Raw genomic sequence first — 17,042 nt, forward strand, 5'->3', positions numbered from 1 at the left:
GGCCTTCCTAGGAAAGGGCTGCCTTCTCGGCTAGGCTACACAACCAAGTTTTTTTCCCATGGCCCCAGCCCAAAGCTATGACTCAGGATAATTCCGCGAAGAGGGGCAGGGTTTTTCCTCAAGGCAGATTAGTAACCATGGAGACCATCTCAACTCCAGCAGGGGAGGGAAGGAGAGGCATCTAATCAAGCTAGTTCCTAGTCTGCTGTATCCCTCCTTCTCAGCCACACAAATTAGACTCAGGAAACAAAGTTGTTGTTCTCAGCAGGAACTTCAGTTTTTAATCAGTGGATATAGCAAAGACAGCGTGGTGGGAGCTGGTGCCACCTTGTGGCCGGATGCTCAGGCCCTCAGCTACAGTCCATTTCAGAGTCTTCCAAATCTGTCTCCACAGCACAGAGGTCATCCAGGGCTGCCTCTAAACCAGAAGGAAGAGGGTCCTGAGGTTAAACCTGATGGTGCTGAGGTTCGGAGGTCTACCCATCCTCCCCTAGCAACACAGGAACTAACCAGTCCCTTCCATGCCCAGGCTTTGCTCCCTCAGCTACTGTGAGCAAAAGTGATACAAAAGCAATTCGGACAGACATTTCTGGAAAAACCGTGGCTCAGCTAGGCCAGTTCAATAGACATGATCAAAGGACAACCTAGCATACTCAAAGAATCAGAGCAGGAAGGTCATGTCCACAGTGCCAGGAATGGCTCAGGTGGTAGGGAGAGAAGTCCAGCACAGGAGTCTGACACTTCATGAGCATCAGGCAGAGGCACATGAGGGCTAGCTAGGACAGGCTCCTCTTGCTGGCTTACCTTCACAGTCGGTCACATCAGGAAGGGCTCGAATCAGCATACTGACCCCTGGCATCACCTGGTCATACTGATGCAGGACCTCTACACAATGCACAGTAAAGAGCTTGTCCTTCTGAGATAGGCTATGCAGCAGCATCACAGTGTCCCGCAGACAGCGTACCGTCTGCTTCTGCTGGTGGGTCCTTGGACCCCCTGCCCGCCGTACAGTCAGCCATTGTCTGTGCAGCATCACGGTGAGCACTCTGACTGCCTGGGGAAGAGAGGGCACAGACTGAGGTCTACTGACTTTTTCAGCCTAGCCACTTCAGGGAAGTTGGGTAACCAACTGAGCTACCATGTTGTTGGTCCCGGCCACTCACCTCTACATTGCATTGGCAGTCAGAACCAACGCCTGTGGGGGAAGGGTTCTGCACACTCAGCTTGGCCAAGAGCCATACCACCTGGAACAAGAAGAGATGGTTTGTCCCTTGCAGAATAGACAGGTCACCAGGGCTTTCTCAGACATTTCTAAGGAGTTCTCGCTACTTCTCCAACTGCTTGCCTGCACAAGTTGGGTCTGAGTAGTGGCAGTCTGAGGCTTTCCGACCTGAATCTCAACAGCTTACCCACTTCTGGGACTAGGATCAGGCCCCAAAGCCCAGGCAGCATTATCAGACAACTCTGCAGAGTCCACTGTAATCCTGGGTACATGTGTATTGCATCTGTGTGAGGACCCCTAAATTTTACCTGTTGCTGTTGGACAAACTAATCAAAATTAACTGTAGCTCCCATTTTCCCACAGGAGGAAAGGAGACCCTGGGCTCTTAGGAAGGGGTGAAGGGTAGCAGTCTCTCAAAGTCTCCCAGTCTTACCTCTTGTTCCAGCTGAAGCCACTGTTTCTCTGAGGCCACTTTGTCGGGCCTTGATGTGATGTACATGTACAGCCTCAGGAGAAGGCAGCCTTCTGAAAAGGATGCTCAGCCTTACTCAGGGTTCCCCTTTTCACTGTAGCCTGAGGTCCAAGTGCAGAAGCCCTTGAGAGGCTCTGAACCTGTCCCTGCCCCATCCCTCCCTCCCACTCCAGGATAGTTGAGACTCAGCCTGCCCTACTTTACCTGAATGGGAGCACAGCTGCTGTGCAAGGCTGTCATGATCCACCAGGACTGAGAGCAGCTCAGCAGCCAGTAGCACACATGGCAGTGGCAGCTCTGAGCTGAGGCACTGTGGTAACATTGGCAACACACAGGAGAACCTGAAGGATGGGCACAGTTAGGACACACTCCAAAAGGACACTTAATGCAGTGAGACATGGGTTCAAATGCTGGCCTGGCCATAGCCTACTTGCTTTAAGACTGTCACAGTAGACAGGTACTAACCTTTACTACAGGACTGCTGTGGCTTAAAAATGACAAGCCTTCAGTGGGGGGTGGGGGCACGTGCCTATAATCTCAGCATTTAGGGGGCAGAGGCAGAATCCACCACACAATGAGTTGGAGATGAGCCTGGGCTACATGCAACTGAGTCTCACCACCATATCACAATCCCTCATTCACCCTAAAAAAGAAGATAGGCCCTTATGTGGCTTTGTATCAAGTAAATGGGACAGGACTGCCTAGATCTGGGCTGCATGACCACACCCCAGGCCCTTTCCTGCATCTGCTCTCAACAGGGATGCAGGTCCGTATCTTCAGCATGAGAAATGTTCTTTGTCTAACACCACAGGACTGGCCAGGGCTCTAAAAGTAACAAGCATGGATGTGGCTACCACTCTGTCTTAAGCCATTCACAGAACAAGGAAAACCATTTTCTCAACTTGTCAGAAAACACTGGTCTCTGTTACCTACTATGAAAAGGTACCTACTATGGGGCGCACTGTATGTGTGTGTGGGGGAGGGAGGGAGAGAGAGAATGAAAATGAGTGTTATTTCCCCCTCAGGTCTCACAAAGGATGGCTATGGCCAAGGAACCAGGTCCAAGAGCTAGATTTGCTCTATCCACACTACCTACATCAGCATGAGGGAGAACTGGTGGGTGGGAGAGAGGCTACCTCAGAGACTCTGAGGCTGTATGTATGTATCAGTCTGTACATATATGGCATCTCAGTGTGTCATTGGAAAGCAAAGGCTCACTATTTAGGGTAAACTTGTTTTATAGCACTTTTTTTTCCCTTTTTATTTTATTTATTTTTTTCTATGTGCATTGGTATTTGCCTGCACGTATGTCTGTGTGAGGGTGTCAGGTCCCCTGAAAATGGAGTTACAGAGTTGTGAGCTGCCGTGTGGGTGCTGGGAATTGAACCCGGGACCTCTGGAAAAGCAAGTGCTCTTTTTTTTTGTTTGTTTTTTTCCCCCCGAGATAGGGTTTCTCTGTGTAGCCCTGGCTGGCCTCAAACTCACAGAGATCCACCTGCCTCTGCCTCCCCAGTGGTGGGATTAAAAGCGAGTACCACCACTGCCCTGCACAACTAGTGCTCTTAACCACTCAGCCATCTCTCCAGCTCCTGTTTTACAGCACATTCTACAAACAGGCAAGAAATTGGGCATTCTTTAGTTGCCAGGTACTGTGGCTCTTTGCCAGGCCAAGTAGGGAGGGGTATGTAGACAGGCTGTTTCAAAAAAAGAAATAGAAGCCAGGCGGTGGTGGCGCACGCCTTTAATCCCAGGGAGGCAGAGCCAGGCGGATCTCTGTGAGTTCGAGGCCAGCCTCGGCTACCAAGTGAGTTCCAGGAAAGGCGCAAAGCTACACAGAGAAACCCTGTCTTGAAAAATCACAAAAAGAAAAAAGAAATAGAAACAAGTGACACATCGCAGCAGTATACAGAAGTACATGAATCATGCTCTCTGGGTAAGGGTTTTCAAGCCTGAAGGGCAGACTGCAGGTTTCCTGGCTACTTCTATCCTGCTTTACAGCCCCGATAGCATCCACCCTGGCTTTCACCAGAAGGTAAAAAGGAAGCTGTGCAGTTCATCTTGAGCACATGAAATCTACAGAGAAGTATTTTGTGGAGGGCTATGTCTGAAAGCGATGGGGCAGTGGCTTATCGTAATAACTGGCTCGGAACTGTCCTAACATGTTCCCTGTGGCATTTTTAAACAAGTTTTCCTACTTCAACATAGGGTTTCTTTAACAAACACTGACTGAGCATTTAGACTGAGCCAGGCTCTGTGTAAAGCACAGAGTGCAGTCAGGAGTGTCCCCTGAGCCAGGGAATGAAGCACTTGTGTCTGGCCAGTAGAAACATTAGATAAGAGTTCTGAATACCCTATGGTCAACAGAACAGGAACACAGTGAGTGGTCTGCTAACAGAATTGGGAAACTGTGGTTTCTGGTATTCATTCATTAAGTACATAGGAAATAGGCAACTAGCCAGTGTAAGTGGGGCCTGTGGATGGCAGTTTTGCCCCTATTATTGTCTATACTATACTCAAGTACTGTGTTCAATTTCATATATCACTTTAGGACAGATAAAACTGGCCAGAAAATACTATGTGGAAAACATGATCCAGAAGCACTTCTAAGAAATTGGAATGTTGGGTAGGCAGTGGTGGCGCACACCTTTAATCCCAGCACTTAGGAGACAGAGGCAGATGAATCTCTGAGTTCAAGGTTAGCCTGGTTACACAAGAAACCCTGTCTCAAAAAAAAAAAAAAAAAAAAAAAAAGTTGAGCTCAGATGTAAGACTTTTTTTTTTTTTTTTTTTTTCCGAGACAGGGTTTCTCTGTGTAGCTTTGCGCCTTTCCTGGAACTCACTTGGTAGCCCAGGCTGGCCTCGAACTCACAAAGATCCGCCTGCCTCTGCCTCCCCAGTGCTGGGATTAAAGGCGTGTGCCACCACCGCCCGGCTAAGACTTCATTTTTTTGCGACAGGGTTTCACTGTATAGCTCTGCCCGGTCTCAAACTCAGAGATCCACCTGTCTCTGCCTGCCACATGCTGAATTAAAGGCATAGGCCATGATACCCGGCAGAGACTAGACAGAAGCTGCACCTAGGCAGCGGTATTATTTTAACGTAAGAATTGGCCTCTTGCAAGCATGCAGGCTGGGCAGTGTTTATAATTCTCCCTATCTTGCCCTCAATGCTCTAAACTCAAGTTAGGAATTTATAACTTTTTTTTGTTTTGTTTTGTTTTGTTTTTCGAGACAGGGTTTAAGATTCATTTACTTATTTTACTTTATGTGTATGAATGTTTTGCCTACATGCATGTATGTGCACCACATGTATGCCTGCTAGATTGCCTGGGACTAGGGTAACACATGTTTGTGAGTTACTATGTGGGTACCTGGGAACTGAACCCAGGTCCTATGCAAGAAAAACAAGAGCTCTTAATTGGTGAGCAATCTCTCCAGCACCCCAGATTAGTAATTTATAACAACTGGTTTTTTTTTGTGAGCTAGATTCATTATACTATCACCTCCAACAAACTCCTCTTAAGAAGCAAGTGACCTGACTCAACAGATGTGGACACAAGGTTGACAGACTCCTGGCAAGGTCAGCTCATGGCTGCAGACACTCCTGGTACTCTGCTTCCTTACAGAACTCTACCAAATTTAAATATGTTGTGCCATGTTCTTCACCTGATCCACATCTCAGGTTCAAAGGCCTTTTAACTCAGCCTTTGTCATGGCAGGACACTTACGGTAGCCTTATTCCATGTGCTCTGCTTACTTGGCCCCCTTCCCATCACTTCAGAATTCCCTGAATCAAGCCATAGCTGAATAGTAGAATTAAGTCAAGATGTGAACAAAGTACAAGAGCCACAGGTTAGACCTCAAGAGGTCAGGGCAGACCCATAGGGAATCATGCCTCCTGTGAGTCTTTATACCTGGGCAAGAAATCAGAGGAAGCGTTTTCAGCTAATTTCACCAAAACTTTGAGGCACTGGCTCAGGACATTGGCTTGAAAATGACCTGATGCTGTAGAAGAGAAAGCCACCAGTTGAAGAAGCATCTTCAATAGTGGATGCTGTTTTTGGTCATGAGCATCCTCCCTGGAGGCTGAGATCGTATCTGTACAAGTCTGAACTAGGTTTCCTTCCCTGGCAGCAGCATCTGTCCCCATGCCTGACAGTAACAGGCAGACAACTGCTCCACTGTGGCACACCAGGTGCTGAAGGATGCTGAGTGAAGCCACAGAGAAGCTTTCCAGGTGATAAATGGAGTCCTCTGGGCTGGTCTCTACCCCAGAGCTCACACAGGAGGTATGTGTTGGAGAGTCCCCAGGCGCCCCACTCTTCTTAGCTGGGGCTAAATCTTGCAGAGCCTGGCAGTGTAAGCCGATGAAAAACTGTACAAGTGGGAGGAGGTGCACAGCCCCAGGAAGCTGGCAGAGTGGGAAGACTCTTCTGCTTCCCTTTCCTAGGTCTCCATCATGTGAGCTCTCACTCCTGGCAACCAGATTTAATCCAGTGAATGCTAAGTTCTGTGCTTCTCTCAGGGCAGAGAGGGAAAACGACCCATCACGAGAACTGATGGTCCTGAGGCCTGAAATCCCAGCCAAGGTACTGGAAACAAAAGAAAACAGATTAGGTCAAGGACTCAAAATCACCTGTCTGCCAAGTTCTCTAGTTTCCCCAAACATGCCATTAATCTCCCATGTTGGCCAGAACCAGAAAGGCATATACTTTGTGGGAACTCTTTCTCAAACAAGCTTTTCAGGAGTCTCATGCTTACCTACTGAGCCCTGGTGGCGGCAAGAGGGTGCCAGCAGGAACCTCAGAACAACTGCTCAGGAGGTGACAGAGACCTAGAGATGACCCTGGGACCAAAGGTTGCTTCAGGAGCAGGTTTATCAAAATAGAACCTGCAAAAGACAAGGTGACTCCAGAATGTTCTCACACGGGAGAGTTCTTCCCTCCCTTCCTTTGTTCTTTTTCTCCCCCTTTGGTTTTTCGAGACAGAGTTTCTCTGTGTCGCCCTGGCTGTCCTGGAACTTCCTCTGTAGACCAGGCTGGCTTCAAACTCAGAGGCCGCCAGCCTCTGCCTCCCGAGTGCTGGGATGAAAGGCATGTGCCACTGCCCGGCTTTTTCTTTGTAAGTTGCAGACTCTTATGTGCCTGTACACTCTAAAGAACTGCCTGCGGTGGGGTTTTCAGATGGTTCCCTAGGCAGTTCTGTGTATCACAGAGGAAAATGGAAACCATGCAGGCTTATACCAAAAAGCAGGTATTCTGGTACCTTGAGTGTTTGATCTCTGCATCCAGCTATCAGCAAGAATTTTCTGCTGCATATCTTGCTTCATGGGGTTACCTCTCAGACTGTGGGTTTTATTATCTGAAACTAGAAAAAAATGTGAATCAAAAGCTGAACATAAAAGAACAGGTGTTCCAGAAACTCCTACACACAATATTTAAAAGACTGGATAATCTCTTCTTCAAACTCAGTCAAAACAGAGCCCAAATACCTCCAGATCCCTAAAAAGAAAATCTGTTTGCCTCACTGTAAATGAAGCAATATGATGAAAATAGCAATCACTAGCTTTACACATATGAGCCCATTAGTTTCATAGAGCAACCCCAGACACATAGAGGTCATAATTAGCTGTTCATAAGCTAGTAAGCAGTGTGGTTGGGACTTCTATCCAGGCTGCTGTGCTCTGCCTGCTTGTAACAGGCAGAACTCTGCTCTTGCCTACAGTGTGGCACTCTGTTAATTAGAGACACCAAAAATGTGGCTACAGTTTCTCAGGAGAGCAGTGGCAGCAATTTGAAAAGGCTGATGGCGGGATGAACGGCAATGTATCTAAAGATAAAATAAAACAGCACAGCAGAGTCTCAGAGCCACCTTAAAAGACTCTCCAGACTTGGAGGTAGAGGCATGTGATCTCTGTGAGTTGGAGGCTAGCCTGGTCTACAGAGCGAGTTCCAGGACAGCCAGGAGGAAAAACACAACAACAACAAAAAAGACTCTCCAGCCTCAATATGATCTCCATGTGTCAAACTGCTAATGCGCAGAAATTTTGAAAAAGAAAGTAAATATTGTTGTTTAGGCCACTAGAAGGGGCAGCCCACTATATAGCAATCAATTACTATTAGTTTGACTTACCCTCTTGTTCCACCAGAAATTTGTATCCTTCCTCAGTCTGGCAGGAATAAGAGAGTGGCATGTTAGCACTAAAAGATTCCTTTGTAGGGAAAGTTGTTTTTCCAACGTGTGGAGAGCATGCTTCTGACTTTATAACCACAGAAGAGCCTTTCCTAGGACTAGAAAGAGTTAACTATGAGAGCAAAGTTATGATTCTGTTAAAACCTCTTAAAATACACAGCTATGAAATTTCTAACATCAATTAAACTTTTCATGTCTAGACATTATGACTAGAAGTTTTATCTATTATGGATATGTTAGTCTGTATTAAAGGTAGCATTTATTTTCATATTCTCTTAGGCATCCAAAAATACTGGCTGTTAGTCTTTACTATTTACAATTCCACACAATCCACAAAAATCTTTTTAAATGAACAACCCAATTTTTAGGATCCAAAAACTTTCAAAAGAGTCTATCATAGGTTGGAGATAGCCCTGCATTAAGATTAAATACTGCTCTTGCAGAGGACCCATGTTTGGTAGCTCAAAAATGCCTGTAACTCCAGCTCTAGGGAATACAATGCCCTTTTCTGGTCTCTGTAGGTACTGGCATTCACAAATGCATACCTATACACAAACATACAGATGTACAAAATTTTAAAAAAATCTTTAAACCTAAGGGGTCTATCAGAAAGTGTACTGGAAACTGAGTAACTCCTCAGCACGGATGGCAGTCTGAGCGCTCAGATCACACAACACCCAGGCCTCCTTCCTCCTATGGCTGATGGCTGAAGAGGTGAAGACAGAGTTCCTCATCTCTCCTGTCTCACCTGAAGCATGCAAGGCAAGGGAAGTTCAATTTCACACTCTGCCCAACATGAGCAAGGGCAGGAGAATGTTCCATACCAGAAAGAGCTCAAATGTCAAGGCTGACAGTGACACTGACAGATGCTGTGGGAGGCAGGGGCAGGGCACAGATCATTAACAAGCTGAGCACATCTGGCAGCAGAGGAGGGGCTGTAAGACAAAGGTCCCAGATAACAAATGAGCAAAAGTATTTTAGGCAGCCAGGACTGAAATACACTCATGCTTTTTTTTTTTTTTGGGGGGGGGGGCATGTTAATTAAACAAATTACATGAAAATGAAGCCTGGTCTGTTTTCAAAATTTGAAGGAAGGTCTACCCTGAATGTGGGTGGCACCACACCATAGACTGGGTTCAGGACTGACTAAAAAGGGGAGAGTGAGGAAACCAGCTGAGCACCAGCATCCTCTCTCTCTGCTTCCTGTTCTGCTCATCCGTGAGTTCCTATTGCTGTGCCTTCCCCAAATGATGGGCTGGACTCCCTGAACTATAAGCCAGAATAAACCTTTTTCCCTTTTAAAAAGAATTAGACATTATCTTTCAGCTTTTCCTAGTCTCAAGGAATTGTGTCACTGGTGCTCTGCAGGGTGAGCACTCCCGGGTCACTGTGTCACTGGTGCCCGTGCAGGGTGAGCACTCCCGGGTCACTGGTGCCCGTGCAGGGTGAGCACTCCCGTGTCACTGGTGCCCGTGCAGGGTGAGCACTCCCGGGTCACTGTGTCACTGGTGCCCGTGTAGGGTGAGCACTCCCGGGTCACTGTGTCACTGGTGCCCGTGTAGGGTGAGCACTCCCGGGTCACTGTGTCACTGGTGCCTGTGTAGGGTGAGCACTCCCGGGTCACTGTGTCACTGGTGCTCTGCAGGGTGAGCACTCCCGTGTCACTGGTGCCCGTGCAGGGTGAGCACTCCCGGGTCACTGTGTCACTGGTGCCCGTGTAGGGTGAGCACTCCCGGGTCACTGTGTCACTGGTGCCCGTGCAGGGTGAGCACTCCCGGGTCACTGTGTCACTGGTGCCCGTGTAGGGTGAGCACTCCCGGGTCACTGTGTCACTGGTGCCCGTGCAGGGTGAGCACTCCCGGGTCACTGTGTCACTGGTGCTCTGCAGGGTGAGCACTCCCGGGTCACTGGTGCCGGTGCAGGGTGCCCACTCCTGGAGTGAGGACATTTAGACTGAATGGCTCAGACCATCTAGTCTCATCCAGTCACGTCTGCATCCTTTAGGAAGGAGGGCCTCCTTCCGAACAATCCAGAGAGCTGTCGGGCTTTTTACAGAATTATGCCAGCTACACTACCAGTCCGGCACGCTCCTTACCTGACATGGGAAATGGAGGGAGCAGCTCGTTTACTTGTTCGTTCATTGCTCTGAAGTTTTGTCCTTAATTCATTCATTTCTGCATCTTTAAACTGGAGTTCAGACTGCAATGATTGAAGCTGAAAGAGCCAAAGAAAGATATCTGTGGTAGCACTGTATACACATAGCCCAAAATATGTGTGTGGTGGCATATGCCTTTAATCCCAACACTCCAGAAGCAGAGGCAGGTGTGGTTTGAGACCAGCCTGATCTACATACTGAGTTCCGAGGCAGCCAGGGTTACAAAGTGAGAGCCTGTCTCAAAAACAAAACAAAAAAAAAAATCAATAATAAATCCCTTAACTTCAAAACTTCAAGCTAATAAAGGAAAACAATAAAAAAATAATTATCAAAGTCTGCTGCAATATAAATGTCCTCAAATATTAGCCGATTTTCCCTTGAAATATACTCTAGAAAGGCAAATCGACTCTACAGTGGAAGCAGCCAATGAGCATTCAAAAACCAGCCCTGTTACTTGTTAAGACTCTGAATCTCTAACGAGTACTTGGCTGGGACTAGGGGTTAACAAAATGATGACTGTATAGCACTCAGCATGGAGCTTGGGGAGTTGCTCTATCTCAGCAGGAACATATTTTGTGGGCCCCACCTCCACACCATGATACATATTCTGCTCCCCAAACTGCTGTCAAACTCCCAATCCTCTTCCGCTTCCACAGGACTTGGCTGCTCCTCTGTTAATTAACTTAGGGGTACAGAATCCTAGGTTTTCTTCAAAGTCTGGGCAGGGTATCTGGCAGTTTTACTCAAACCTGTGTGTATGTGTGTGCTTAGATCTGTGTGTATGTGTGTGCTTAGATCTGTGTGTATGTGTGTGCTTAGATCTGTGTGTATGTGTGTGCTTAGATCTGTGTGTATGTGTGTGCTTAGATCTGTGTATGTGTGTGCTTAGATCTGTGTGTATGTGTGTGCTTAGATCTGTGTATGTGTGTGCTTAGATCTGTGTGTATGTGTGTGCTTAGATCTGTGTGTATGTGTGTGCTTAGATCTGTGTGTATGTGTGTGCTTAGATCTGTGTGTATGTATGTGCTTAGATCTGTGTGTTTGTGTGTTGTGAAACTAGAAAGAGCATCATAAGAGGAAAAAAATCTTAAGCAAGTTGGGAACTAGAGTAATAGGACACATGTAATAGGATAGCAGAGGGAGGGACTAACTGGAGGAGGAAAAGGAACCTGTAGCTCAAACGGAAGGGTGTTTGCCTATCATGTACCCCAGGTGTAATGTCTCTCACCAAATAAACGGGGCATGGCAGCAATTATGCCTTAATCCCAGCACTCAGGAGGCAGAAGCAGGAAGTTCAGAAGTTTAAGGGCATTCTTGGCCACAAAGTGACTTTAAGGCCAGCCTGGGCTATAGTACCACATCAGGAAAAAGTCACACTTGCGCCTCCCAACAACCTTTGTTCTGTGGTAGGTACAAGTACATGTGCATATAAAATTTGTTGAAGGAAGTAATGAAGGCAGACACTACTCTAGTTACTGTCCACCTCACTGCTCCCTTGTACTTTAAAAAGGGGATGTGGGTGCACATCCTTGACAGAGCACAGAGGTGTTCTGAAGGAAAGTGGTGGTAGATACTGGATACTACCATTTTCTTTGCAGAACATAACCTCCCTTTCCTACCTCTGACTGGGATTTAAATGATAGTTATCCTTTGGTTTTAGAACTAGTCTGGAAACAGGTACCTGGCTTAATACCACTCAGGGGCACCTTTAAAATTCTTAAGTTAGAGCTGGGCGGTGGTGGCGCATGCCTTTAATCCCAGCACTCGGGAGGCAGAGCCAGGAGGATCTCTGTGAGTTCGAGGCCAGCCTGGTCTACAGAGCGAGATCCAGGACAGGCACCAAAACTACAGAGAAACCCTGTCTTGAAAAACCAAAAAAAAAACAAAAAAAAAAAAAAAACCAAAAGACAAAACTCTTAAGTTAGAGATGAGGGAACCTCAGTCTTTTTTTTTTTCTCTTTTTGAAGCAGAGTCCCATCATATAGCCCAGGCTAGCCTTGGACTTATGGTAACACTGTTGTACCAGCCTCCCAAGTGCTAGCATTACAAACGTGTATTTACCATGCCTGGCTGAGTAAGCCAAGTCTTAACTGGGCTCTGGAGTTTTGAAATGCATGTACGTGAGCCTGGGAGTCAGAACACACTACTGAGAGAGCAGTAAGTCTATAACAGAGAATCAAAACATAGCCTGGTAAGGGCTACGTCATTTGAAGCCCCAGTACATCCCTGTCTTCCTAGACTTGGGTGTGACGCTAATATATTTCCTTTTTGGTAAGCCAAGTAACTGAATTGCTTATCTATCAAAGAACCCTAATTCAAGCCTATTCCTACAAATTCTAAGCTAGTGACTTATCCTGCCAAGACTAACAACCACAGCAAAGCCGAGTTTCATCTTAGTCCTTTTCCAAACCACAGGCAGACCCTGGAAGAAAGGTGCATGCCATTTATTAAGATAAACAGTGGCTGACTATTTCTAGGCAACACTGGTTATTGCTTCTGTGTTATCTTTAGAGACATTGTCTCACCATGTAGCCTTAACTGGCCTGGAATTCACTATGTAGACTAAACTGACCTAGAGCTCATAGAGCTCCACCTGCCTCTGCCTCCTGCGATTAAAGGCATGTACCACCACACCCAGCCTTGGTTTTTGCTTCTAGTGGACTTTAGTGAATAGGCAAAACTACTGTCCAGAGCATGTAAAACAAATGTTGAGTCACCTTTTTAGAGAACTCCTTTTCTTTTTCACTGAGTGCTTGAGTCTTCTCTTGCTCAAGAAGGAAATGTGATCTTCTCTGTTCTTCTAGAACGGATTCTGTCTGATGCAGTGAGTCACGCAAAATTTTAATTTCTCCATTCTTAATTAGGACTTCTTCTTCCATTGATTTCAACTGTAAATTATCAACCAGCTGGTATCAGCATGAACAGTTTCAGAACACACTTGCCACTTACATACAGATTCTTCAGCTGTGATTTAACATTACGCCCACACACTCCACAGAACTAAAATTCCATGCTAGATTCCTGGTTTTCTTAGCGGCCCTACAAATGGCCATATGAAAGATGTCTGATTGCTTACAAAACTAATGAAATACCAACCACTATGATGAGGTGCCCCTCATATACAGATATAGGTTATAGGGGCTAGAGGGATGGCTTAGCAGCTAAAAGCACTCACTGCTCTTGCAGGGGACCCAGGTTCCTTTCCCAGTACCCACATCGGGTGGCGCACAACCAGTTGTAATTCTGGTTCCAGAGGAGCACCATCATGGCACCTGCATGCATGTGGTGCACATAAACTCACCCAGGCTTACACAGAGTAAATAAAATTTCAGGCATCCTTCCCCCAATCTTTCATTTCAGGGGGATGAATCTAGATGCTTGTTTTAAAACTTTTATATATTTTACACAATGCTTTTTAATACCTAAATGAATGAATTAGCTACAAATAGTACAAGTTAGGGCTGGAAGTATAGCTTAGCAGTAGAATGTCTCTGTTTATAGCATGTGTAAAGGTAAAGTCCTGGGTTGAATTCTCAGCACTAGACCAAATAAGCAAGGAAAGAAACCTCACAAGTTACATACCTTTTCTTTAAGTTCTTTGTATTGTATCTGAAGTACTTCTAATTCAAAATTATCTTTAACTGGAGCATTTTCTCTGTTTTTCCTCATAGGACTATTTGATAACCCATCTAATTGGTGGACATTATGAGTACCTGTATAAAAAATAGTTCCCATTAAGTTGAGTATCATGGCACAGAACTGTAATCCCAGCTCTTGGGAGGCTGAGGCAGGGGGATCTCAAGTTCAAGGCTAGCCTAGTTATAGAGTAAGAACCTGGTCTTGGAAGAAAAAAAAAATCCCATATATACTTCAGGACTCAGTATATACCACACCTTTGTCATAAATGCTTGTCTTGAAAGCCAAGTTGAGAAAGACCCAGTAAACAATATCAGCACTTTCCAATCTCAGAACATGATATAAACTTATAAAGAATCCTTACTAAATAACATATCTGAATGTTCTCCCTTTACACCCTCCCCCAATATCAAGAGTCTCAGCAAATAGCTGAGATTTCACTGGCTATAACTATGACATGTCATTAATATCATTTACTGTAATATGCTAGGCATAGGCTCTGCTGGTCTTTAAAGACACAGTGGTGAACAACATGGATATATTCTATGGGAGAGTCCAGGGATGGATTCACGTAAAGTGATGCAGGGCGCCACCAAGTGGAGAGTAGTGCTAACTACTGCCATATAAAACATCAATGAGTGTTTTCTAGTGCCTGGTTTTCCAGGCAATACTGCTGGAGAGATGGAGGTCCACGTTTCCAGGAATAATCCTATTTTTTCAGATGCTTTAAGTGTTAAGTACAGATGGAAAGGGACCATCAAATCCTTCTGACAGTTCAGAGATTTCACTGACTCTTCAGGTAAAAATGTAAGCTCTAAGAAGGAAAGTTTTGGTATTTCTTGCTCATTGCCTGTGGTTGGTGCCATGCCTAACCTTTGGGTAAGTAGATTATTCGTTGTGTAAGAATCATTTTTTGCCTCTGCCAGACACTTCCCATGATCATGCTGTCCAAGGGTTACAGTGGGCTGCATAAAATCTAAATCCTCTCACATGGGCTGTGACAGTCTTGAGGTGGTCGTAGTCACGTTTCAAGGAAAATAAGTAATAGTCTAGGTGTCTATATTTCAATTCTGGGTATGTGAGGTCTTTTGGCTTCTGGATGTTTTAGCACCACATCAAAAGACCTTCTGAAATAGAACCGCGCTTAGATCAGGGTGCGCCTCCGTCTTAAAAAGAGAAAGGGAATCGGTGCACGACACCAGTGCCAAAGCCACGGTGTGGAAGAGGTATGCACACCCCCGGGGGAAAGGCCCCATAAGCACTCACTGGACAGGTTCCCAGGCGCGACCGGACACTGGCTCAGGGCCTGTGACGCGAGGATGTCGAGTTCCTCTAGGTCGTCCGCGGTGAATTCCGCGTGCGCGCCGAATGGGTCTTCGGGGTCCGGGACCGTGGTCTCAGAGAAGCTCCGGGCCCGCTTACTCGGAGGGTTCTCGAAGGCCCGCGATAGACCAGGGAAGGGCGCCGGGCCGCCGCTCTGCTTCCTGTGACTGTTCGGTGCGGGTGTCCCAGCCATGACCTCCTTCAGCCCGCAGCGTCCGAGGACGCCAAGCACAGCCCTGTCCGCGGAGAGCCCGACTTAGCCTAACCGCCCGCGCGCCGCCGCTCTCCTCAGCTACGAGCGGCTCCCCAGCCTACGGGCCAATCAGCTGTCAGCTAGCAGACGCAGAGGGATGACGTATGCAGAGCGCGCGGCTACACCTGACAGGTTCCTGCCTGTCTCGACTCAGGACCGCTCTGTCGCTACTGTGCCAGGACTCTGTGCAGTGCTATCGGGATTACCCGTGTTGCGGGATCGAGGAGCGTCTGCCCGACCGCACCTGCCCCCGGCGGCATTGCGTAGAACACCGAGCCGTAGAGGAGCAGGTCGCCTTTCTTGAATGAGACAGGCAGCATTCAGGGATTAGCTCTGTTTGAGCTCACTCATCGCGGCTGACCCAGCTTTCATGTATCCAGAGACTCCTTTTGGGAGGAGGCTGGAAGAGTAGACTCGGGGAGGAGAAGGAATGCAGCTGTTCTCTTGGAAGCAGGGATCTTCCAGAATAGCGAATGTTTCAAGTATGTGTGTATTTGAGAAAAATCTGGGAAGGATGATCTCGAGAACGGTGTGCCTGTTCAGAATTGCCCCGACTGTTAACTTTCGTTTATTTCTCAGAGAGTCATTATGTCCCAAACGCTGGTTATATAGAGATGAATGAAGCTCAAGAGGTCAAGGAAGGCTCCCCGTTAGTGGTCCTTGAATTGTCCAACAGGTTGAGGAAAAATTGGCAAGAAAAATGGATAAGAGGCTGACGCATGATGTTGCTGAGAAAAATCATGCTTCGACAAGGATACCAGGTGGAAGTTACTACGGCACAGAGAGGAGGTAAAACTTCACAGAGGAACAAAGATTTGGGTTTTGCTTGGGTGCATGACAGACTTTTATGAGCAGAAGTGGCGGGCGGAACAGTTAGCAGGAATGGGGAAATAGCATTAGAGAGCAACAGAATCGAGACTTTTCTACTCTGCTTGCTCGGTGCCAGACTTAGCTTGTGAGTCTATCAATCTAACACATCGGGTGAAAAGGAGAGTGCTCAGGCCTAGAATGCCTTAGGTCTTGTGTTTTGTTTTTAGATGTGTTATTTTTTTTATGTATATGAGTGTTTTGCCTGATGTATGTATGTGCACCACATGTATGTCTGATGCCTACAGAGGTCAGGAGGCATTGGCTCACTTAGAACTGCCTTAGTTTTTTTATTCAGCTGCTGGTAGTTCCCCTTAGCTGCCCAACATGTTGACGGCTTAAGCCTCCCAGCCCCCTTCCCCTCTTTTTCACAGTGTCGTGACATGTAACCAAATCTGGCCTAGAACTCGAAAAATGTCCTTCCTCCCCTCTGAGTGCTTGGGTTATAGACATGAACCACCCTGTCCAGCTGTTTTTGTTTTTTGAGATGGCCTCAAACTTTCAATCCTCCTGTCTCAGTCTCCAAGTGCTTAAATTGTGAGCTACCATGCCTGGCTGAATACCCAAGTCTTAATAACTAAGATCTGTGGTTCTGAAAAGAGGCAGGACTGTCCATTGTCAAGAGGGATTAGATTCCACAAAATAAAAGAGAAGTAACTTCTATTTGGGGAGAAGGAAGCCGTGACTGCTGACAAGTTATTTTCAGCAGCATGGGGCTGGGTGCCAGCTGGCAAGACCCCACTGGCCTAAAGCCCACAGAAAGTGCTTTTTGGAGATGACCAAAGCAAGCTGATTAAAAACAAAAAAAAAGTTTTATGTGTACGGGTGTCTTGCTTACATGTATGTCAGAGGCCAGAAGAGGGCATCAGCTCCCCTGGAGCTGGAATTACAGTGAGCCCCATGCGGGTGCTGAGTATTGAACC

The 17,042-nt window shown here is 46.7% G+C and overlaps 1 protein-coding gene across 2 annotated transcripts; it reads right to left on the bottom strand.

Moving 5' to 3' along the window:
* Positions 1 to 252: 252 nt before the first annotated feature.
* Atrip (ATR interacting protein) lies at positions 253 to 15,302 on the bottom strand. 2 transcript variants are annotated; one of them, XM_059268715.1, is made up of 13 exons: positions 14,943 to 15,302; positions 13,623 to 13,753; positions 12,758 to 12,928; positions 9,981 to 10,099; positions 7,826 to 7,983; positions 6,959 to 7,060; positions 6,455 to 6,584; positions 5,608 to 6,285; positions 1,899 to 2,035; positions 1,656 to 1,744; positions 1,164 to 1,244; positions 805 to 1,054; positions 253 to 418 (listed from the first exon to the last, which is right to left on the bottom strand). In XM_059268715.1, the coding sequence occupies exons 1-13, from the start codon at positions 15,190 to 15,192 to the stop codon at positions 351 to 353; spliced, it is 2,364 nt and encodes a 787-aa protein (XP_059124698.1). In that variant the 5' UTR covers positions 15,193 to 15,302; the 3' UTR covers positions 253 to 350. The 2 variants fall into 2 exon arrangements, with proteins under 2 accessions (XP_059124698.1, XP_059124697.1); XM_059268714.1 differs by having other exon boundaries at positions 1,656 to 1,747.
* Positions 15,303 to 17,042: the final 1,740 nt, after the last annotated feature.

Source organism: Peromyscus eremicus, chromosome 7 (genome assembly GCF_949786415.1).
Source record: "Peromyscus eremicus chromosome 7, PerEre_H2_v1, whole genome shotgun sequence".
Classification (NCBI taxonomy): domain Eukaryota; kingdom Metazoa; phylum Chordata; class Mammalia; order Rodentia; family Cricetidae; genus Peromyscus; species Peromyscus eremicus.

What these genes read in the sequence shown, in the direction of transcription:
- Atrip (XM_059268714.1), bottom strand. Translation starts at nt 15,192, where the DNA reads ATGGCTGGGACACCCGCACCGAACAGTCACAGGAAGCAGAGCGGCGGC. An exon ending in CGCGCCTGGGAACCTGTCCA is followed by an intron (nt 13,754 to 14,942) that starts GTGAGTGCTTAT and finishes TTTTTTATACAG; the next exon opens with GTACTCATAATGTCCACCAA. An exon ending in TGATGTGACCGACTGTGAAG is followed by an intron (nt 419 to 804) that starts GTAAGCCAGCAA and finishes CTTCTGGTTTAG; the next exon opens with AGGCAGCCCTGGATGACCTC.